This window comes from Charadrius vociferus, unplaced genomic scaffold (assembly GCF_000708025.1).
Source record: "Charadrius vociferus isolate BGI_N301 unplaced genomic scaffold, ASM70802v2 scaffold722, whole genome shotgun sequence".
Taxonomy (NCBI): Eukaryota; Metazoa; Chordata; class Aves; order Charadriiformes; family Charadriidae; genus Charadrius; species Charadrius vociferus.
Window position 1 is genome coordinate 599,850 of NW_009647220.1, and position 23,619 is coordinate 623,468.

General features: G+C 39.1%; 1 protein-coding gene across 1 annotated transcript in view; it reads left to right on the plus strand.

Annotated features, from left to right (window-relative positions):
• The window catches only part of LOC104281583 (collagen alpha-6(VI) chain-like), a 76,988-nt gene extending 54,520 nt beyond the window's left edge, over nt 1-22,468 (plus strand). The window contains exons 34-36 of the mRNA XM_009879607.1: nt 4,833-4,926; nt 6,736-7,407; nt 22,059-22,468. Of these exons, the coding sequence (XP_009877909.1) occupies nt 4,833-4,926; nt 6,736-7,407; nt 22,059-22,468 (1,176 nt within the window). The remainder of the gene's footprint in view (nt 1-4,832; nt 4,927-6,735; nt 7,408-22,058) is intronic.
• Nucleotides 22,469-23,619: the final 1,151 nt, after the last annotated feature.

Genomic DNA, 23,619 nt, shown 5'->3' on the forward strand with positions numbered 1-23,619 from the left:
AACACCAGGGGATCTGCCAATCGAGCTGGCCCTGCCCAGTCAAAAATTCCACGTACAGTTGAAGGGGATAAAGTCCCTGTAGTGCACATGAAGAATATGTTAGGGAAGACAGTCTGCCTCAGGCAGAGGCAAACCCATCTGTGGGATTGCTTTTGCACAAGGACCTGGGTGCACTTGGTGGGTGATGCGGGAGGATGGGGATGTCTGATGCGTACCTCAGGGGGATCTGATTTTGGGTGAGAATAGCCAATGAATAAATTTTATGATTTTTTAAGTGCTAAATAACCCTGCCACTGTATGTCATCATTACTATGATTGCTATCAATGATATTCCAGTAAGAATCACCCAAACCAATGACAGATGGACTTTGATGAGACTGAGTAAAGTGCAGTGATGATGCAACAAGGACTGACCTCAACAGCTGGCGCCCAGCAACTTCCTTGAGATTGACATCTTCAACCCGCGGACCATGGACATGGGCTGCACCAGGTATACCAGCCACAGGCTCCGAATACAGCACGCACCGGTCCAGCACCACACACCATCTCACGCGCCCTGAGAGACTGTTCTCACAGATGGAGCCCACAGTAATGAACATTTTAGAGGGATGCCCATAGACTATGGGAATTAAATCTGTATGTGTATATATGTACATATGTATATAGACAGGGGAAAGTGGTGGTAATTCATTGGGAACTGTAACATCTGGGCATGGTGTAGATGGTATGGAATAAGGGGTGGATAATGTCCTGCCTATTCCATTTTCTCTTTGCTTCCAAGTTCCTTCCCTAATTTTAAAACAATTGTCCTGACCATCGCTTCTACAAATGAAATGAGATCACATACTTGGGGACACAAAGTTAGGAGTAGAGTTGTGTTTGTAGACTGGATTTTCAGTATTCTAGAATATGGCAGACATTGGCTGGAGTTTTGTCATAGAAATATCTATGGCAGTTCAAGGTGCGTACTCTTTTTAGTATTTATCGTGGAGGTGCCCTAAAACCACTGAAACGTCTGTGGGAACATTGTGGATCAATGTGTTTGGAACTCTGTGAGAGTAGGAGTGATTTCCTAAAACCTTAGGTTACCAGCACTGTACTGTCTTAGTAAAGACCCTTAGGTGGATGTTTAAATACAAAATCTAGAAAACAGGCCATCTTTAGTGATGTACAGAGATGTGCATCTCAAAAGTACATCTCTGTCCAGCATCATCTTTCTATTGCTTGTGAAAGTGTTCGTGATCAAGAATGGTGCTAAATTCTTTCCTCCATTCTTTTTTCATGGGCTTCTGGGAAGCTATATGTATGAGGAATCATTCTGAATAAACTTCTGTGAGGGTACTCTGTCTCAAGGCTGTGTGCCTGGCAGATGTCCTGTTTTGCTTTGTGCTGCCTCATATTGGATGAGGCTCCTTATTGTGAGGAACTGGGTGAAGAAGGAATAGTGTGGAGCTTCTGCTTCAACGGAAAAACTGTAAAATGCCTCTGCTTGTCTGTTCTGGTGCAGAGCAATCTTCTCGTAAGTAGATGTGTCTGTCATACTTTTACCTATGAGTGAATGCACATTCACTTTACAAAGTAACTTCTCAGGAACATGAGTAGCACCTTGCCACCTCATGTGCCTTTCCTCTTGTGATCTTACTGCCCTTTCTCTGACACTTTTCTAAAGAAAATGGGTGAAAGCCCAATAATGGGCTTCTTCAATCTTGCCTTATGAGCACAGTGCCAGGAAGGGACACCGGGAAAAGGTATGTTGTGAGGCAGTGCATCTGGCATAATTCTTGCACCATTTTCACAAAGGAGAAACTGAAACAGCGTGAGCATAGGAAGTCTTTGGAGCTGGAAGACATAGTTCAGCTGAGTAGCCTGGCTACTTAGTTGGATGTTGCGGCCCACATTGCAGATCTCTCCTATCCATTGTTGCAAAATCAATTATGAGAATTACGTTATTAAGGTAGATGGCACTTATCACTGATGACTTCAAAATCTTCCAGTCACCTGTTTCTCTTGCAAAGTATGAGGTGAATCAATGGTGCCCATACAGCAGCAAATACAAATTCAAAACATATTCTAAGGCGGTTTCTGCCTTTTTCTTATATTTTAAGTAATAAAGCTCAAAATTATTAGTAGTCATGTTGCTCTTTTTGTATTTTGTACAAGTACTGCAGGTAGACTTTATGCTCTAGAATAATGCATGCTGTATCATGCAAGTTCACTTAAATATGGATTAATTTTTATTCTTCTGCTGTTTAGTTTCTGAAAGGATGTTAGGCTCTGGTTACATGCTGTAAAGAAAAAATGTTAGAAAGGATTTCATAACTGTAGCACTTCATCTAATACTGCCAAGTGGTCTGACAGGGAAATGTGATTTATGTGTTATAAATGTCTTAGGAAATCATGTAATTGCATTTTAGACAGAAAGGTCCAAATTCAATGACATATACTTGGCATTAAAGAATATGTTACTGCGTGAGGGTGTATTTCTATGGAATCATGTAAAAAAGATTGTGCAATAACTATAAATTTTGTGTTGAGAGATTATTTTTCTGTCTGATGAGGAATGAGAGAAAGGATATATGAAAAAAGAATTGTGAGGAAGACATGGAAAATTTTTACATGAATAAAATGGAGTTATTGATTTGTATTGTGTTAATGTTCACCAAAAATAATACATGACCTTGCAGAAATTATACTACTGCTACATAGGAAGGATTTTATGAATTTGAAGGATGTATTTCTTCCTTTCTTCCCTACTTTATAAAAAGTAAAACTGTTGGGTTTTTTTTTTAATTGATTAGGTTATGTTTCTCTAACATGCTGTTGAAACTCATGGAGTGATGTCCAAGATTATTTTAGCCCATTAGGTTTTTATTCTGACTTGTGTAATTGAATAACATTATCTGGGGAAAAGACTTGCACATCACACATAGATACTATATTAGGTGCAGTGGGATTCATCTGGAAAATGCCAAAGGGGTGTTCTTGTGCATATGCCTCAGACCTCCTCATGAGAGCAAGCCCAGCAGGATCTGACCTGCCACTTTTTTCAGATTCACTAGATTTTATTTCATTGTCTTAATCTAGAAAGGCGTCACTTCTTTCCAAAACCAATGAATTAAAAAATTTAACTTTAAAATGTTGCTATAAAAGATTATATAGTGTGGTTAAGGTATATGTACTCAGGGATCCAGCACAGATTTAAACTTTGGTCACCTTGCAAAATCACCACAAGGTGCCACTAGTAGCTGCTGCTACTTCCTCTGTGACAATAGTCACACCCTAGGCAGATGGGAAGTAATCTGTCTTTCTTCCTCCTGTAAATGTAAGGAAGTTTGTCTCAAGTAGCATTTGTTAGAGCAGAGGGAGTGGCATGCAAGGGCAGGCACAGGTAGGGCACAGGCAAAACCAAATAACTAGTCTTGCTGTTTCAGATCTTTTGGTAAGGAAAAACAACAGTTGTCTGGATAAAAAGTTCATGAGTGAGGATGGAAGCCATCCAAAAAGCTGATACCCAATGACCTGGAAGCCTCCCAGAAGTTTTGACCTAGACAGATGCTATTCTGGTCATTACATTCCCTTTATTTATGATAGTGAACCCAAAAATCCTCCTTGTGTTTATTCTGAAGAAAGTTCTTGTTGGAGTAAATCCCGAAAGGTGAACTGTGATGGTGGATAGTGGGAAAGAAGGAAGGACAGAAGGAAGGAAAGAAATTAGTTACTTCCCCAAAGTAACCACAGCTCTTGAAAGTGTTGTTGGTGTGGATAAAGCTAACTGTTCATTATCACTGCTTATCACTGCCCGTCCCTTTAAGCTGTGAGAGAACCCAGGCAGATATATCCGTTGAGGGGTCTGTGCCTCAGCACAAGGACACAAGAAAACATGGAGGTTTTATGAATACAGACAAATAGTACTATAAAAAGCATTCTGGTCTGTTTCCCATGAGGTGCATAAATATTGATATCTAGCAGAACCAGAGTGTCTGTGTGATAAGGAACTTATTTTTAGGAGAATGTCAAAGCTCTGTGCAGTTTCCTGTGTATGCCAGACTTCATTGGCTGTCTTTATGACAGTTTATTCACAGTTTAGTAATATATAATAATGTGTGGAAATGATACATATGTATAAATACATATATCTAAACACGTGTATGGATGTTTATGAAATGTTTAGCCTTTTGTCAATAACATGATTTGATTTCCCCTTGTGTCCGTTGGTAGCTTTTAAAAATATTTTAAGAAGAAAAAGCTGCATTCAAATCCAAACGTTGAAGTAATATTTTAAAGAGGACAAGAAATCCGGTATCAGAAACCCTGGGTAGTGTTTTAGATATGTCCCAGCTTTGCAAGGGATCGCTGCATGTCTGAGACACAGCCATCAGCTCAGATTGCTTAGTTAGCTTTTTTCTGTAGATAATTTTTCTAGCTGAAGCTTTTGCCAGACATTTTGACCATGTTAAATATTTTACATCTGAAAATCTGTATGTATGTCATGCGTTTTATCAGACTCTGAGAACACAGAACTTCCACTGGGATCTGTCAACTGAGGCTCTAGCATTGACACAGATACATATGAATTCGCTTGTTTCACAATAATGCTAGAAAAATGGTTTTATCTCATCCTAAGTCTTAATTAAGAGCAAGTCTATATGAGATTACCTCAGCTGGGATACGTCCACTAATTGTCTGCAGTGCATGTTTCTCCTCCACTCCCTCCCCTGCAATGCGTTGTCTGGGCCAAGTTTGTGTGCTAAATTTACACTTCATCCCCAGCAAGAAATCATAGAGTGCTTACTCAGCAGTACTTACCTGCCATCTTTATTTTTTGTTTCTAGATGGAGGATTCTGGATTGTTCCAGGTGCTAAATGTTCATGATGGACGCTATAATGAAGCTTTACGAAGATTTCAGCTCTGCACTTTGTGCTATGGTAAGACCAATACAGTATTTTGAATAGTCATTAAAGGATAAATACAGTGTTGTGTAGAGTTGCCTAGTGAGGAGCGGTGTGATAAGAAAAAGGGCTGAGGCATTGCTCTGGTCATACAGAACCCTGGCAAAATTATTTGGCCTTGTTTCTTATTGATGTGTTGAATTCCTAAAGTAGAATCTGTTTCCAGTGAACATTATCTATCAACCTAGGCAACCTGTCACCTGCATCATCATGACTGCTAAATCCATTTCAAGGGAAAATACTTAAATTGGAAGAACGTGTTTGTCCACCTTAAGCTATATCAAATGTGGTGTTAAAATCTAGAGCCATTTCCTTACTCCTGTCTTTCTGGGAGCTTTTACCTCGAATGAGCACATGCTTTTCTTTCAGGGTATTTTAACCCTTGTCTGACCAGAATGCCTGGTTGAAAAGAATGCACTTACTTGAATTGCATCCTAAAAGCAAGTGTTAATTAAATGTAACAGAGCAAGGCTACTAGTGTTCTTCAGCTTTAAAATCCTGCATGACAAAGATTACTAACCTTTAAGAAGCTGTAGCAGTGATAATCAATGCCTCCTTCTATGAAACCAGTAGACTCTCAGACTGATGAAGACAAGTAGGCTAGATCCTTATCTCCTTCCTTTTCCTTATTCTTCAGAAGATCATTTCTGGTCTTTTCATCACTATGTAAAGCTGAACAGTGCGCCTATGTATTCCTCCTGGGACACACAGCAGTCAGAAAGACAGGTGAAGTATTAACAAGGAATATCTCATTTTGTGACTCAGCTAATGGTCTGACATTCACGGCATGTGAGGTCCCCTGACTTCTTTCTGATGAATCTGTGCAGCGCAGCAGCTATTAGCACACCTAACAGCTTGAGAGAAAGACTGGTTATTGTGCTGGAATCTGGACAGTCTAATTGTATGTTCTGAGTCTGAGTGGAGTTACTTTTCATGGAAAGTAGTTTAAAAGATTTCCAAATGTTTTAAAGTCTTGACTGCAGTAATTTTGTAATTTTTGGAATATTGATGAGCTTTGATACCTGACCAGAGTCCTCAATAATTTGGTGAAGGTCACCAGTATCACAAAGACTCCCTTCTGTGAAGAACATCATTGTGAAGATTGACCCTTATGATTTCTAAAATACAGGGGAAAATTGCAGTTCTGAAAATGACATTTCTTTTCTTGACCCAAAGTGCTTTTTCAAAAAAGCATTGATTTATCTTAGTGCCATAATAAAGGTTTCCTCAAAAGGCTTCCAGCAGTTGTATTAGTTGGGAATAAAACTTTTATTTAAATAGCCACATAAATACATTCTGACATGTTGCCCAAGCAATAAAAAGTTGCTATGATTGGTGTGTGTAGTGATTTCTGTCCTAACAAAAAGTTAAATACCTTGTCACATACATACTGAAGTAAATAGGAGAGTTTGGGGGTTTTGTTGATTTTAATGGGAAGTAAGCACCTGGTTTCACATTTTTTCTACATCTTGCTTTTTTGTAAACCTGTCCAAAAAAAACCCAGTTATAATGTAATCAGCTCTATTCTTGTGATATTTTTTTTTACTTCAGTAGGAAGTAGAGCACCGATTGTCTTGCAGAACCCGATGTATAATTATGTGTTTTGAGTCAGCCTTTATTTTCCTGACATGCATTGAGGTCTTTCTAGTGGGTTTGTTCTCTTTTTCTTTTTTTCTTTTTTATTTGGCCATTCTGACACTTTAGGTCTGTGATCACATTCATTGTTACATGTTTGCTTTTTGATTTGTCTAAAAAAATGCTAATTAATTTTACATTCTTTTGCAGACAAATGTAAACCAGATAGTTTTTGTGAGCAACCCAGGCCCCATTTACCAAGGGCATACGTGGATGCTGCCTTCATTCTGGATAGTTCACAGAAAATGAGTGGTGCTGAATTTGAGCAAGTCAAAGACTTCATGAGCAAAGCAGTCACTACATTCAACATTTCCTTGGATCCAAAAACATCTGTTGTAGGGGACAGAATAGCTGTGGTGAGCCATGCACTGTCAGATTTCAGGGCAGGTTTAGGGAAGAGACCAGTAAAGAAAGAATTCGACTTTGTTACCTACCGCAGTAAAGACCGAATAAGAAGATATATTAAAGAATCTCTTCAACAGCTGAATGGAGAGGCTGCTGTCGGCTATGCCATACAATGGACCATTGCTAACATTTTCTCAGGGGCTCCCAATCCAAGGCCAGTCAAACTTATCATCATTATATCTGCTGGAAAAACGAGTCAATGGGACAAAGAAACATTAAAAAAAATTTCCCTGCAAGCTAAATGCCAAGGCTATGTGCTCCTTGCAATTTCACTAGGAAAGTCCTATGACATCAATGAACTAGAAGAACTTGCAAGCGCTCCTCTGGAACAGCATTTGGTTCAGCTTGGCAGAATCCACCAGCCTGAACTTGACTATGTAATGAGGTTTCTGAAGCCGTTCATACATTTCCTCAGGAGTAAGTTATCACATCACATGTGGTTGGGTTTTTTTTTATTTCCCTGCAAATTTTCAGTATTCTGCAAAAGCACTGGATAGATAAGATTGGGATGTATTAATGATACGCATTTCTGGGCAGGCTATATTTATTCTCCTTTCACAGAGGTCTTCAGCCTCATTCTTTGGGTAAAATCACAGATTATATCCACTGTCCTTCATTCCAGGAGTCTTTATTTTGATGACTGACATCTATAGGGCCTGTTGTTTGCCATCAGTTTCACAAAGAGTTTAGCCAGGAACAACTGATGGAATGGATATGGCTTTGATGCTGAAAGAAGGGCTGCTAAAATTGCCATTGCCATGATGCATGGCTGCTTTTTCTTCACCTAGAAATATCCCTGAGTTTGAGAAATAAATATTTCGTTATAAAAATGTTCTTTTCAAAAGCACAACCAACACTAACTTTCTCATGCAGAGCACCTTCACCATCAGATATTTAATGTTTTCCATTGCCTTGAGATTCTAACATCACCAAGACCTGTGGCTTATAATTGGACAGAAACTCCTCAGTGCAGTTCTCGTCCTGATCATATATTGTATATTCAGCAAGAAACATGTATAGCTAGAGAGGAAAATCAGCCATCATCAGGGCTGTTTGAATACAGGCCAATGGAGAACGCAAATGGGAACTGAGTTCATAATTCATTTTATAATGCTTATATGGAAATCCTACTACACTGGTGGGAGTTAGAAGAAAAAAGTTAACTGTGGGGCTAAATGCTCTATATTGGAGTGAAATACTGACACGTGCCCTGCTCCCATTAAAGATCAACTCCAGCCGAATTTCAGTGCGATCTAGGTACTTCTGCCTCATCATTCAGCTTTGGAAGTCCAAGACCTAACTTTTTTTGCTACTGTAAAAGTACAAAATTTGTCTGTCAAATGAAAATGAGAACAGACTAACAATTGCTTGTATCCTCTACAAAGTGTGCTAAATCATGAATATAGACCACTTAAAAAGACATCGGCCATTATGTTATTTGTAGATTTTGTTAGTGGCTTTTAGCTAAAAAGTCAGAACAACTTACTGAGGAAATAAATAAATAAATTGTATAGTATAGATATAATCCTCACATTCATCTAAACTGAGGTTTATTTAGGTCCTTCATTTTTTCTTTCAAGCTAATTGCACTTTTTCCTATTGATCGGTGCAGAATCAGACCGCCACAGCATTCATCTCTTCATATATAGCATGTGATATATGTATAAAATTAATGAAGTTACTTTATTTGCAGCTATTTTTGGATAAAAGACTAAACTTTTCCAAAATCTTCTAAATCCCACCAAACTAATGAATTTTGTTACTGTCTTCTCAACAGGTGAGGACAACTACGCAACAGAAGAGGTCAAGGCAAAGTGTAGCAGACTCCGCTTTCAGAGCTAAAGACGTCTGTAAGTCCATTATATAATTATTTTAATAACAGGGAGTTAATGGTGAATAAGATTTGCTTTTGGAGCACTCTCCTTATTAGATGTTTTCAAAAAGTTTTTGGTTTGATTGGATAATAGTCTACTTGATTAGCAAAGAGAAATAGTGTATACTGAACCCTAATAAACACAGTAGAAATTGGATGCATACCATGTTATGTTTTAAAACAAGTCTAAAATTGTTGTACAAAATGAATGATATCCCTTGTATTATTTTTGTGGTTTGAACATACCTTTGTAATTGCCCAAAACTATACATTGTGCCCTTCTGAAAATTTCCAAGTGCTATAATATATTTCAATATTAAAATGCTACTTTTTTTGTTACATGAAAACTTAAATATGAAAAAAGAGAAATCAAAACTGGGGCAATCAGTCACTGATGGCAATCATTTTTGTGACTCCTCCTGCCAGAGGCATTGTTTGGTTCTGAAACTGAGTCATAGTGCAAAGGGCTCACTTTCAGTGCAGAGATTCACTAGGGAACTTCCCAGTAAGACACATGCCGGAAAAGTGCTGCAGAACGACTGTGTGGCCAGGGTTCAGGTCAGCAAGGGAAACATAAAGGCAATATGAAACATGAAGACTCCAAGCCATTGTCTTCAGGGTTACTTCCCTGATGCGCAACTGAGAACAATGTGAAGGTTCCTGAAATATTCCTGATTTGCATTACTGCTGTATAGACCATAAGAATTTCTATTATGTAGGCAGGCACATTGCCAGCTTATATCTACTTGTTAGGGCAGCTTTAGCATGACCTTGAATCTGAATTCTTGGATTAGAAGAAAAATGGGGATAATAATGAGCAAAATCAAAGCTTTTGAAATCCTTTCCTCCTGCTCTTGGAGGAAAATAGCGAGAGCATCTGGCTGAGACTTCTAGGAATCATAGAATCATTTAGGTTGAAAAAGACCTTTAAGATCATCAAGTCCAACCATTAACCTAGCACTGCCAAGTCCACCACTAAACCATGTCCCTAAGCAGCACATCTACAGGTCTTTGAAATACCTCCAGGGATGGTGACTCAACCACTTCCCTGGGCAGCCTGTTCCAATGCTTGACAACCCTTTCGGTCAAGAAATTTTTCCTAATAGCCAATCTAAACCTCCCCTGGTGCAACTTGAGGCCAGTTCTTCTTGTCCTATTGCTTCTTACTCGGGAGAAGAGACAGACCCCCCACCTCGCTACAACCTCCTTTCATGTAGCTTTGGAGAGCGATAAGGTCTCCCCTCAGCCTCCTCTTCTCCAGGCTAAACCACTCCACTTCCCTCAGCCGCTCCTCATAGGACTTGTTCGCTAGACCCTTCACCAGCTTCATTGCCCTTCCTTTGGACACGCTCCAGCGCTTCACTGTCTTTATTGTAGTGAGGGTCCCAAAACTGAAATTCAAGTTGCAGCCTCACCAGTGCCTAGTACAGGGGGACGATCACTTCCCTAGTCCTGCTGGACACACTATTTCTGATACAAGCCAAGGTGCTATTGGCCTTCTTGGCCACCTGGGCACACTGCTGGCTCATATTCAGCTGGCTGTCAACCAACACCCCCGGTCCTTTTCTGCCAGGCCCCTTCCCAGCCACTTTTCCCCAAGCCTGTAGTGCTGCACGGGGTTGTTGTGACCCCAGTGCAGGTCACCCAGCACTCGGCCTTGTTGAACTTCATACCATTGGCCTCAGCCCATTGATCCAGCCTGTCCAGATCCCTCTGTAGAGCCATCCTACCCTCATGCAGATCAACACTCCCACCCAACTTGGTGTCATCTGCAAACTTACTCGATCCCCTCATCCAGATCATTGATAAAGACAGTAAACAGAACCAGCCCAAATACTGAGCCCTGGGTAACACCATTTGTGACCAGCTGCCAACTGGATTTAACTCCATTCGCTGTTATAAGTTAGTCTCACAAAGTGAGGCGAGGAGACAGAGCCAATTAAATTTGAAGGATTTATTAGCAAGCGGCAGCAAGCAAAACAGCGCTGGGCGGCCCGGGAGTCTCACTCCGCCGACGGCGCGCACTTAGGTTACAAAAGTCTTTGGTTTTATACTCTTCTACTTCTGGTGTAGGCGTTTCTCTTAGTGGTGTACTCTGCGTCTGCGCGGTTTGTTGCTAGGGGGTCGTCCTCTTTCTTCCTTTGCTTTTTGGTGGTCGCAGGGATGAAGGCTCCATGTCTTCCTGAGCCTCCCAAGTCTTATCACAATTTATGATGTTAGCAGGACTTGACTGAGCCTCCCCCTTTCCTTTCCTCCCAAGCCTTTTCACAATTTATGATGTTAGCATAACTCGACCTTGCAGCCTGGCCTTGTTTGCTTAGCAGATGTTGGCTATCTTGCCCCATCCTGCCAAGCAGCTGCCTTTCATGAAACACTGTAACAATGAGAGTTTTTAGGTTTGGTGAACAAACAATACTGAGCTTGTCACATTCGCCACAACTCTTTGGGCCTGGCCATCCAGCCTGTTTTTCACCCAGTGAAGAGTACACCCACCCAAGACACGAGCAGTCAGTTTCTCCAGGAGAACGCTGCGATAAACGGTATCAAAGACTTTTCTAAAGTCTAGGTAGACAACATCCACAGCCTTTCCCTCATCCACTAAGTGGATCACCTTGTCATAGAAGTAAATCAGCTTAGTCAAGAAGGACCTGCCTGTCATAAATCCATGCTGATTGGGCCCGATCACCTGGTTGTCCTGTATGTGCCATGTAATGGCACTCAAGATGATCTGCTCTATAACCTTTCCTGGCATCAAGGTCAGGCTGACAGGTCTGTAGTTCCCCAGATCCTCGTTAGGGTCCTTCTTGTAGATGGGCGTCACATTTGCTAACCTCCAGTCATCTGGGACCTCCCCAGTTGGCCAGGACTGCTGATAAAAGATGGAAAGTGGCTTGGTGAGCACATCCACCAGCTCCCTCAGTTCCCTTGGGTGGATCCTGTCCAGCCCTATAGACTTCTGTGTGTGTAAGTGGTGTCTTGTTTCTGTTTTCTTATGTTTAGAAACACCATCCTTATTTGCAGTCACCCTGTTCTGAGTTTTCTCTTGTAGCAGTTCACATATACATTACCTTGGATGATGGCTGATAATAGCAGTACCATTGACTTGTAACAATCAACTTTGTTTCTTATTCTCACTAAAGTCTGTTTTCTTAAGAACTATGTATACATTCTTCTGCACTTCCATGCACTGTGCAAAAGCATTTCTAACCTTCACTCACATTTTTTTTTAAACTATATATAGACCAGTTTTTAAGACTTAGTTTTTCAAGAGAAGTGCCTGCAAACAGTCAGGAAAGAGAACATTGTTCTGATACCAAGAGAAAATATGTATTTTCTTTTTCTGTGTATACAGAGGCTGCAATTCTCTTAAATGGCATCTTTTAAGGGGAGAAAGAACACCACGCCAGCTGAAAATGTATTTTTTTTACAGCCTATTAAATTGTAATCTAGCCTGTTTGCATTTCTGTTATAATTAGGCATTCAATTCTGTCAACAGGCTTGAACAATTTTCTCTAGAAATTCACTTCCCTTCTGTTTTAGAAGGGGCTACCTGTGTATGTTTTGTCACCACACATCCTGATTGTGTCCTGTATTTATCTCTAGCTTTGAAACAGAAGAGACGCCTGCAGACCATGTCACCATAAAGGCTACTTCATTCACTCCTCCCCGGTACATAAGAGGATTGTTGCAGGATGATAGAAAATATACTTCTTTAAGAACAAGAGTTTTCACGAAGAAGAAAAAAACCTGGAGTAACTAGAAATTTAAGGCACGATTTTCAGAAATATGAAGCCCTTCAGCCCAGCTGAAGAAAGTGGGGACTCTGGGTGAAAGCAGAATCTGTATTTGAAAGAAATGAGCAAGAAGGGAAAACAGTAACATCATTCACCAACTATGCCTAGATGGATGCTAATTCATCCTTACAATACCAAGTGGAAGGAGGGCGATCTCTCCTCCAACCTTGCCCCTGCTTCAAGCTGATCTTTTCATTACTTTTTACTTTTCTCCTTCTCTATTGGCAAGTGAATGATTCACATAAACCTCTGTCTATTTTCTGACAGAACCCTTTCTAAGGGTGGTGGAAAGTCTGATGCTTTCTCTACTCACCTGCTGTCTCTTACCAGCTAGGCTTTTAAAGCACAGACCTGCATTTTGGTTTCTCCATGCTGTTTCCAAGATTAAAGTGAACATAAACTGAACTGCAGAGTTAGTATCGGAATAGTCAGTAGGTGCTTAGCTAAAAGGAGTACCTTGTTCTGGAAAAAGTCCTGCAAATCGTTCTTAACTTTTTCTTGAATTGAGTTACCTGAGAATGGGTTTTGGGATTTTGCAGTCAGATGTTAAATAATGCTTCATAACTTTTTACGGAATTCTTTCTAGCTTTCATACCTTTCCTGAGGTGTGAATACCAGCCACAGATATCATGTTGTAAGAAGAAAATTGACAGTATCATGAAGAGACAGAATGGCTTTCCCATGCAATTTTCTGCTATTCATCATCGCTGAGAATGCATTAGCAGTGTTTGCCAAAATAATGATCTGATGATGGCTCTTTTTAAAACTGCTAGATGAGAAATTATTTTTAGCAGTATCTGCTATGAAAAATGATGACAGTTGCAGAGAGACACTTGGTCAGTGGGGGGCCAGAAATCAGGGATTTCAGGTCCTCCAGAGAGGATTTAGAGAGACTATATTGGACTATATCAGATTAATTGCAGATGGAGTTCGTGGATTCTCCATTTTCCATATGCTTAGATTTTTCCTTTTTGCTTTTCTCCTGCATCCTTAGGAGGGGAAAGTAGGTTGTGTTTTGTTGTTAGGGATTAAAACACTGCACAGAGATCAGAGTGGTTACTTTCCTATCTGTTGCCATCATGGGGTCCTACAGGAGCACTCATTAAGTCTGTGGGCTTAATCAAGCATGTGAGTTGGGAAGAGATTTCCTCAACAAAATACTTGGTATCTTAAATACAAAGAGCCTGCAGAAGATGGGGAGAAATAACTGAAGAAATCAATTTCTCTCTTCATAAGGAGATGTTTTAGTTTGCTTTTCTTCTCAGATGTCTGTGAATGGGAAAAGGAATGTGCTCCCCTTAAAAGGCACACAGTAACCTGAAGACAGACAGAAGCAGTTCATGATTTTATTCTGGAAGTATACTGCATTCCAGAGAGATGCCTGTTTCTCTTCCATGTTTCAGGGAACAAGATCACTAGAAAGATACTTGTTTTGAAATTACTGTACCTGTCTCTCATACCTCTGAGAATTAAAAGATCTCCATTGCATTCAGAAACCTGAAAATGTATTTGAGGGCTGATGTTAATATATATCCTCTGTATGGCACAGATGAGGCTATTGAGAAGCTGCATTCTACCACAGTGTTCAGTTCATCTGGGCTCTTTGCTGGTGCTGGTTCGCAAGGTGGCATGAACTCTGTGTTTTACTTCTTCTTTCTTGTATGTTAAGCTACAATGCAGGATTTCCATTTATCTCAATGGCTCTGTTATAACGTGTATATAATTCCTTATTAAAATGTTCTGGATGAAAAGCATCTGTAGAACAATTTATTTCAGATGAAAGAGAACTGCAAAGTAAAAATTCAGTTTGGTATTTTCATGAGAAAGCATGTGTATATCCTCTTTGCAATTTACGGCATCATTCAGGCCTCACAAAATGGAATTGTCGCTCAGAGGTGCAGGAATCTGGGAAATGTGAGGGTAGAGTGCAAGAAAAAAAAGATTATTCTTTATCTTCCAAGAATCCTTGTGAGGATCGGGGCCATAATGGAGTTCTGATACAGAAAAACAGAAGAGATTTGTAAAGGGAGAACACATTTGCTGCATTTGAGTTATATAATTTCAAGTAATCATAAAAATGAAAAACATGATGACTGCTGAAAAGTTGCACATTTGTGAAGCTTCAGATAATGATTTTAATAAATTAACAGCTAGAAATGAGCATATGCCATAGCTCTTTATAGCTTGTTAATTACAATACGTTCAACACAGAATATCGGCTTCTTTTTATAGATAAAGCTAAAAATCTTAGGGAAATAGGGTGTCCATTCTGATATCATTAAAATTACAAACCACTTCACACATTACATTCTTTAATTTGGAATTGTGCTGTACCCAATATGACATGGAAGAATGGTTTTAAAATTGTGCTGCAGAACAAAAAAACATTTTAACTATCAGAATTGCCAGTAGAAATACCTTAAATATGTCCTATGTCTATAATAATGGGTTTCTTGCTGATTGAAACATCTCTTAAAAATAAGTTACTAGACCTATTTTACAAAAGAACTCCAATATTAACTTTATAGAAAAGATTCTTTTTCATAGTTCTGTAAAAGAAGAATTGGATCTGGGTATTAATAAAGGACTGGCTACTGTTTCTTTTATTAAGGTGTAAGAAACTGTAAGGTAAGTATGGGGGAATAAGGAAACAGTACACTATCCATTCTACTGTTCAAGAGGTCTTTTCTAAAGAAGATAGGGTAGAAAATGAGCACAGCAACATTTGAAAAAAATGCTTTCTCCTGTGCAAAGTTCCTTGGTTTTGTTCTTTGTTCATTTAAATGAAACAACAACAACAAAAAAGATTTAATACTTTAATTGGAAATAGTTGTATCCTTGGCCAGGCTGGGCAGGTACGGAGCAAAAGGCTGGAAAGTGGGGTTCTCCCACTCTGCTCTCTGCCATCACCCCAGCTGTCCTGCCTCTGCCCGTAAGTGTATTCTCAGCATGCTTTCCTCTTCTCCCTCCTCACTCTTTCACAGCACAGTTGAACACTGAAATCCATTTAATTTATAGTTCTACCAGTTCTTGTTCTTCCAAACTCTTCTCTTTGCTCTAACATGGTCAAAGAAAATAATTCAAAAAATGACTTATAATTTATAATAAGAAATTTGCATCAATTTTCACTATTTTGCAACAAACAAAACTGAACAAACAAAACCTCAACAAACTACTTGGAGACATATTAATCCTGTGCCAGAGCTGAATTGAAGTTGTTTGATCCTTCTGCTCCTATCTTGGTGAAGCTTGCCTCTTGCTTCACATCTTAACATGTCTAGCATAGAAGCATTTGGACTTTCTTGCCAATGAATGCACTGTAAAACCTAAGGAATCGCGAAGGTGAAATGGATGCATATAATCATCCATGTCATGGTTGGGTATATGCAATGTGTCTTCTGGACAGTACAGGTTGCAGCTGAGCTCACACCCGGCTCTTCCTCTCAACAGGACATTAAATTTGTCTGTAGCCTCCCCCTGTGCTGCTGGTCATCTTTGTAAAGTCTGCAGGAACTTCACAACTTTGAGACCTCTACCTCTGCGTCACATTTAGTTGAAATTGGCCAACATGTTCACAATTCTACTGTGGCAAGATAGACAGACAGACACTGTAACAGCATTAACCTTATTTTCATTGGAAATAAGGCTAAAAAGCCCTGTAGAAAAACAGGATCAGTGCACTCCACCCTCCCTTCTTAAAATGGCCAAGTTTTCATTCTACATATGGAAAACTTTCCTTTTAAAACTAATCCAGTTCCTCAGATTCCAAAGAATTTTACATGATGTCATATTTTTAAACTAAGAATGAAACCTGGATTGAAGCAGGAAGGGGATTTTCAGCTCATTTTCTCTGACTGAACTGTCCAATAAAAGCTGGCCCAGAAATTTATTTCACAATTTATGTCATACATTACTAGGCTTGTGGTTCTGAATCCTTGCTGCACTTCTCCTGTGGGAGCAGTGTCAAGCAGCCCAGTGCTGTCTTCTGTGTTGGTCACCTCATTACTTTAGCAGAAAAAGAATTTGTGATAAGAAGCCTGGGAAGAAATCAATGCAGGTGAAAGAACAATGTATCACACCACTTTAAAGCAAAAAAACCCACAAATTGTCATGGTCTTTCTGACCAGCTCACAAGCTCCTTACATCCATATATCTAACACTGTTCATGCTTTAAGCTCTGAATTTCTTCAGTCCTTCGTGCTTTATGTGAAGGTAACCACAGCACTACTAGTGACTTTATGATTTCCTGTGGCTGGTTTGTATTGACTGCTTCGCTCTAGCATAATTTTTGAGAACACATTCACAAAACACAATACAGCATAAAATGCTCATTTTCTCCAAATGACAGAGAAAAACCAATGGGTGTCCCAGCATAATCTTTCTTGTACTGTGATACACAGATATGCATGGACATTTGTGGCACATGTTACTTTTCGGTATGAGGAGTGAAGTGGATTTACATGTGATGGAAAAGTGTCATTGAACGCAGGGACTTTTTCTTTCTCTCAATCTTTTTATGGTTTAAGACATAATGGCCTTTTCTTGCTTCAGTCTTAGATTAAAATTTTGGCTTGTGCTAGTTAATACAAAGCTATACATTTAGGCATGTTGCCTTTTTATTGTAAAATGACAATAAACAATTTTAACAGTGTTTTGTCTCCCTAGGCAATCCCCTTTGCATTTGTATATTTCACTCAGCTGACATTTAGAAATAGATTCTTTTCAAAATTTGCTTTTACAAACCATCCAGGAGAGTTTCCTGGTTTTACACATTGTCTTTATTTCTGGTTTCACCTCTGCTACTCTTTTTTTTTTTTTTTGTGGTTTTGTTTCATTTTCAAATACTAAGGCACTCTTGCAATTTTTGTTTGAGAAGTCATTCTTTTAAAACCATGCACAAGCAAGATATGAAAATAAGATTTTTTTTAATGTTGTTTGAAATAGATGTCTTTGCTCATGTATCCCAGAATTGCAAGAAGTAGTAATAACAATGGGTTTGTTCAAACCTGGTTAGTAATAAACTCAAGGGAGTGAAGAGGAGAATACTGAAGTGTATTCTGGCAGCTGCTGATGGCAATAAACCAGATGGTTAGGGCCTGACTTTCATTGCCAACCTTTTTCTAAGCATTCTGCCCTCTTTTGCACAACTTTCACTGCAATCATACAAACCGTCTCAGAAGTGGACCCTCTGTACTGCATCTCACTGGCAGACCTGATATTTACACAGAACTGCCAAGGTAAATCTCATCTCAAAGAGATTAGTGGGAAACCCAAGCTCATATTTTGAATTTAAAAGTTTGACATTCTGAAGACAATAGAAGATGATTGGGCCCCTGCCAGCACCACTCCTGGATATGCTAAGTTCTGCAATTTACTGTAGCTCATGTTGATCTGTGTATTTATAAATTCATTTCAGATTCAATGCTCAGTATTTTAATGAGGTAAATAAATGTATTGTGTTCTTCCAAAGCAACCTTTTCACACAGTGTGTACATGCATGCAGTGCATTTCATTTGCAGTTTAGCCCATCTGACCCAGTTGCCTTCAAGGATGTAATATTCTCCTTATGATCATTGCAACAGTAACATCAACCATCCTTGATTTGGGGTTTGAGAGCAAAACTATGTCTATAACTAAGCTTCCATAATTCTCAGTTCTTTGTCTCCCCTGTGATTTTTAGCTATACTCTTCTTGTCCTCTTCTTTCTTTCCATAAATCCTTGAAAGACCACTTTCATTGGCAGACCCTTTCTTTTCTACATACCTAAGAATATTGACTTCTTTCTTCTTAATTATGCTAACAAAGTCTTTTGTGGTATAGTCTATTCTCAAGAGGCTATACTTGGTCTCTCTTACCAAAACACTTCTAGGTAATACCCATAGAATATATTGTAATAACATTCCATTTGAGTTTCTTCCAGTATCTGATTCTTTCCTTCAAAACTCATTTTTTTACAGATATATGTAGATGATGGTTTTATGCATAGTTATCTCCTTTGAAGCTGGCCCTTTGAAGAAATCAGTGAGCAATAGAAATCATAAGGTGAGAAGTTTTAGTCATTACCCCTACCCTGCAGTTTGGAGTATGAGTGCCATAATGGTGTCAGCTGAAATAGAAGAGTTTCTTGGAGTCTGCAACCGGCACAACCTCATCACAGTGGAGGATGAAAACCAGTGATTTTTAACACTTCACTTTTCCCCCTCCTTGGTGGAGAAGAAAATCTGGACCATTATTTCCTCAGGTAGAAACAGAACTTTTGCTTCTGCTTTCAGAGCTGTTGCCAGCTTTACTTTACTTGCAGTGCTAATGGTTTTCCCTCTCTTCCCCCTCTTCTTCAATGGCACCTGGGTGCCTTATGGCAGGTGGTCTAATTTTGACGAGAAGTAAATTACCTGAGCAAAGCTACCTCTTTGCTTTCCCTGTGGTCCAGATATACTCCCCCAAGAGAGTTTAAAGTTGGAGGGCAAGGGGATTTGTGATCCTGGCTGGATTTTTAGAATCTTAGAATAGTCATGTAATTCATAACAGTCTTGTGAACATTGAAACACTTCTGTTTTCATGGAAGACTGAAATCCATTCAGGAAGCTGTTTAAATAAAAATATAATTTTCATCTTCCATTGCACAGAAACCTGTGCACACAAATAAAATTATTCTTTTTCACAGGCCGTGCCTGTCAGAAAATTCATGCTAAAGTTATTGCAAACCCACAACTTTAATTTTCAACATGCCATTTTTATATATAGCAGTTTTGTGATTAATAGCCCTTAATGGATTCTTTTTTTGCTCTGATTTTATTTAAGTATTATTTGAATAGTCCAAAATAATGAGCTTCATTGCTTAATTACATGCTTTATGAAAGATTATCTTCTTTTGTACATGTTTATCTCATCTTTTATTTGATACTCTATAGCTGTCATATTATGAGAGCGAGCAAATAGTTGCCTATTCAGTTTTCCCTGTGTCATTGCTTATTTACAGATCTCTGTCATCTCTTTCTTTGGGTTTCTATTTTCCAGATGCAGACTCCTAGTCTGGTTAATTAGTCATTATATAGAAACCATCCTTTACCCATAATAGATGTTCTTTGTGCCTCACGTGGTTGCATTATTTGTATTTCATTATTAGGGGAAAGTACTGCACACATTATTCACAGTAAGAGGACACCAATTTAATGACATATTTAATAGTGTTAGTCTGCGAGAAGATTGTCTATCAGGTGACAACATTAATTATTTTTGGAAGGCTTTCATTGGGGAACTTGTCAAAAGTATTCTGGAAATCAAAGACAATTAGTCAGACCTGTATTGTTCACATTGCTAGGAATTCTTTCCAAGATAGGTTTATAATAAAAGCCTTCACCTTGCATGTTGACTCTTCCTTGATAGAACACATTGATCTATGTCTTTACCAACTCTGCTCCTTTTTATAATTCATACTAGTTTGCCTAGTGCATACATTAGGCTGGTCTATAAACTCCCCAGATTTTTTGTGTAAGACCTGATGTCAATTCTGCCAATTTCCATCCTTCTGGTACTAGAGCAGTTTTAAGCAAAAAGCTGCAAATCATAGTTAGCAGTTCAGCTGTTTCATTCCTGATGAACATACCATGAACATTCCTTTAGAACATACCATGTTATTGATGAGAATTTTTGCTCTCGGCAATTTACTACTGATTGAAACCTCTCCTACCAACTTGGCAGACGTTTCAGGCAGAAAGATCCTGTGGCACATCACCTACGTGTGCAGAAAAGGGACAAGATTCTAGCATAGGAACCTCCCTGAACTCCTCTGTGGTGAACTCAGGTGCAAAGTACCCATTTAATTATCTGCCATGGCCTTGTTTTCTTTGAAACCTCTTTTATACCTTGATCAACAATTGGCCATAAAGACACTGCCAGACTCTCATTCCTGACATATTTGAAAAAATGGTTTATTGTTTGTTTTTGTGTCTTGCAAACTTTTTTCCTGTGAATATATTTGTATTATTTTATATTATATATTGTATTTTACATATGGTTTCCAAAGTTCCTTTTTCTCTGTTTTCCATTTTACTGTAACTTATGTCTCTTGAAAGTTTTCTTTTACTTCATAGTAGTCTTCTGTATGCTGGTGTGAATGTTATCTAAAAATATTATCTTTGTTTAAATGTCACACAGCAGTAGGATGTCATCATCATGGCAGTGCAATCTTTCATTATTGGGATTTCCACCTTTGCAGCTTATGTAATTTCCTTTAATGGACCACAGATGGTATCACCTTTCTAGTAAGAAAATCTATGCACTTTTTTGATGGGATTCTGTCTCTGCAGCCTCCCTTTTGAGTTTTGCCAACTTCTGCCCCAGGCTTAATCTGAGGTTACAAAGCTTTTAACATCAGCTTAGAAGAAACGTCACTGCAAATCAATTCTCCACTCTCCTACTCTTTCCTTTAAATATTCTGCCAAAACCTGTCTTAACTTTAACTGTCAGCAATGTGGTATCATTTTAGTTAAAATGAAGACCATCTTTCCTGAAGAAGCTACAAAAGTTTTCCCTGTACTCACCGAATCTCAGTTCTTCCTCCTTACACCATTTTCCCATCATGAAAGGGAAGTGGCAACGGTCATCAAGAGCAGAGTAAATCAGTGCATGCTGGGGAGGCTGTGGACTTTCTTTTTCTGGCAGGCTCATAAGAACATACTATACAAATGTCCCTGAGGGACAATATAGGCATATTGATCCTGCTTCAGGCAAAGGGACACACTGGATGAGCTCTTTCTTTTACAATTCCTGATCTCCCTGTATTTCCTTAAGCTGCCTTATTCCCTGCTTCTAACTGTCCTGCCTTTCCTACTAAATTAGCCAGTAGTTAATGCTATCCCAGTTCTTTCTTGGAGAATGCTGTAACTGCAGTCATTGAAAACACTGACATGGTCAAGTAAATAAGCTGAACACCTTGAAAGCTTCTTTGCTAGGAACTGTACAAGTGTTATAAGCTGATAAGCACAGCTCTGTGCAGTGAGTAATGTTACCATTAAAGCTCTTGTGTCTCCAGAAAATTGTCCTTCCCTGAACCCTCAGAAATGAAGTGCTGCAGACTTCACCCTTTGCACCTGTCTATGGTGCAGCAGTGCAGCGTGGTTGCCTTTTCCTTACCCTGATCCGAAGGCGTTCCTGAGCTCAAATAGTCCAGCTCTGATTTTAAAAGTTCAGGAATACAAGTAAACCTAGACAACGGCAGAGGAGACCCCACTGTCTTCCTGAAGCACACAGCACACAGCAACATTTTCCATGGGATGAATCTTCACTGCAGTATATTGTGAATCTGTGGGTCTTTGGAACAAAACGGTATTAAATATGTGAGAATAATGGCTACTTTTACTAATCCTTGTGATTTGTGACTCTCTGTTCATGTGTTTCAGGTATGCTAGCATGCTCTGTGCCTCCAACTAACTTGGTGTTTGCCTCGGACTTTCACACAGAAGTTGCACCTCAAATATTTGAAAGAATGAGAGACGTGATAACTGTAATAATCAATGTCGCCAAAATCAGAGACAATGACTTCCCTGCAGGAGCCAAAGTCATTGTTTTCTCCTACACCTTGGCTGCCCACGACCTGATCTGCTTCTCAGAGTCCTGCAACAAGAATAAATACCTCAGAGGTCGTAAGAATCTGAACTATCAGAGATCCTCAAGTAAACATAATATTGGCAATTTACTGAGGTTGCTGCCAGAAGCTTTTTCAAGCGAATTATTCAAGGTCCTAACAGAAGAAAGAGCCACATTATTTCAGCCAGATCCCACCACAAATATGTCTTCTATTAAACACTGAAGACCTGAAGTAGGATATTTTTCCTGTGTCATTTTTGCTTATAATGATATCCCCAGCAATGAGAAAGCAGTTCAGGTAATAAGTTTGCTTGCTTCTTTTTCTTTTTTTCCGGTCAATAAAAAGACCTACATAGGCTAAGAAAGATGTAGAAGAGGAGAGCTTGACAGTTTAACAAAGCAGTGTGGAAGGGGAATGGGAGAAATTACAAGCAGAACTGCAGGTTTCTGTTCAGAATTACTTTTATGGCATTACAAGAATCAAAACTCTTGAATTGGGAATTGGTAGTTAAGAAAACTTCAGGCGCCAAAGGAATTTGGTAAAGAATAGCCTGAATCTGGCTGCCTCCTTATGGTTACTTGAGAGCATAAATCTATAACAAAGCTTTTAATTGTAAAAAAAAAAAAATCATGGTTTTCCCACTACTTCCTTTCATGCTTGCCTTCCTCCCTCTCTCTCTCCACACCTAATCAATTCTGGTGTGTGTTAGCGGGTTAACAACAGTGTTTATGAGGTTTTTTTGCATGCCATGCCTTTAACAGCTTCCTGCCAATTTTTGCAGGGCTGTGTAAACCCCCTGTGTCCTCTCATTACCTCTCAGAACTTGGAATAGTCCCTTGAATTTCTGGCTGTGCTGAGTGCTGCAGGGATTCATGGCTGCTCACTGGGTGAGTATATTTCTGACTTTTCCTACATTTGTCTTGCTTTCAACCTTGAGCTCTGCCCCCATGGAGTAATTCCACATTACTGCTTTCTTTTCTGTTTTTGCTATCAGCGTAAACTCCTGTGAAAGGCTATCTAACATCTGGTGAGAATGCTTTATTTTAAAATATCATTTATAAACTTTGGGGACCATATTCATCCTAGCTGTGACTGGTGTAACAAGGAGTTTACTGTGAAACGGGTGCATAGTGTGTGGTTTTTGAATCAGAATTTGTTAGGTAAAAAGTTGTCTACAATAGAAAAACAAATACATGACTCAGAGAGATTACCAAATAAGGCTGAATCTGAGCAGAATACTGTATTAGAGTATGTATTGCATATAGTATTTTCCTCCAAGGACATGTAAAAATAGATTTTCTCCGAAAAACTGAACTGTTTTGGGCTGCTATCTTCTGTGGTAGCTCGAGTAGCTCACTTACAGAAATTCAATT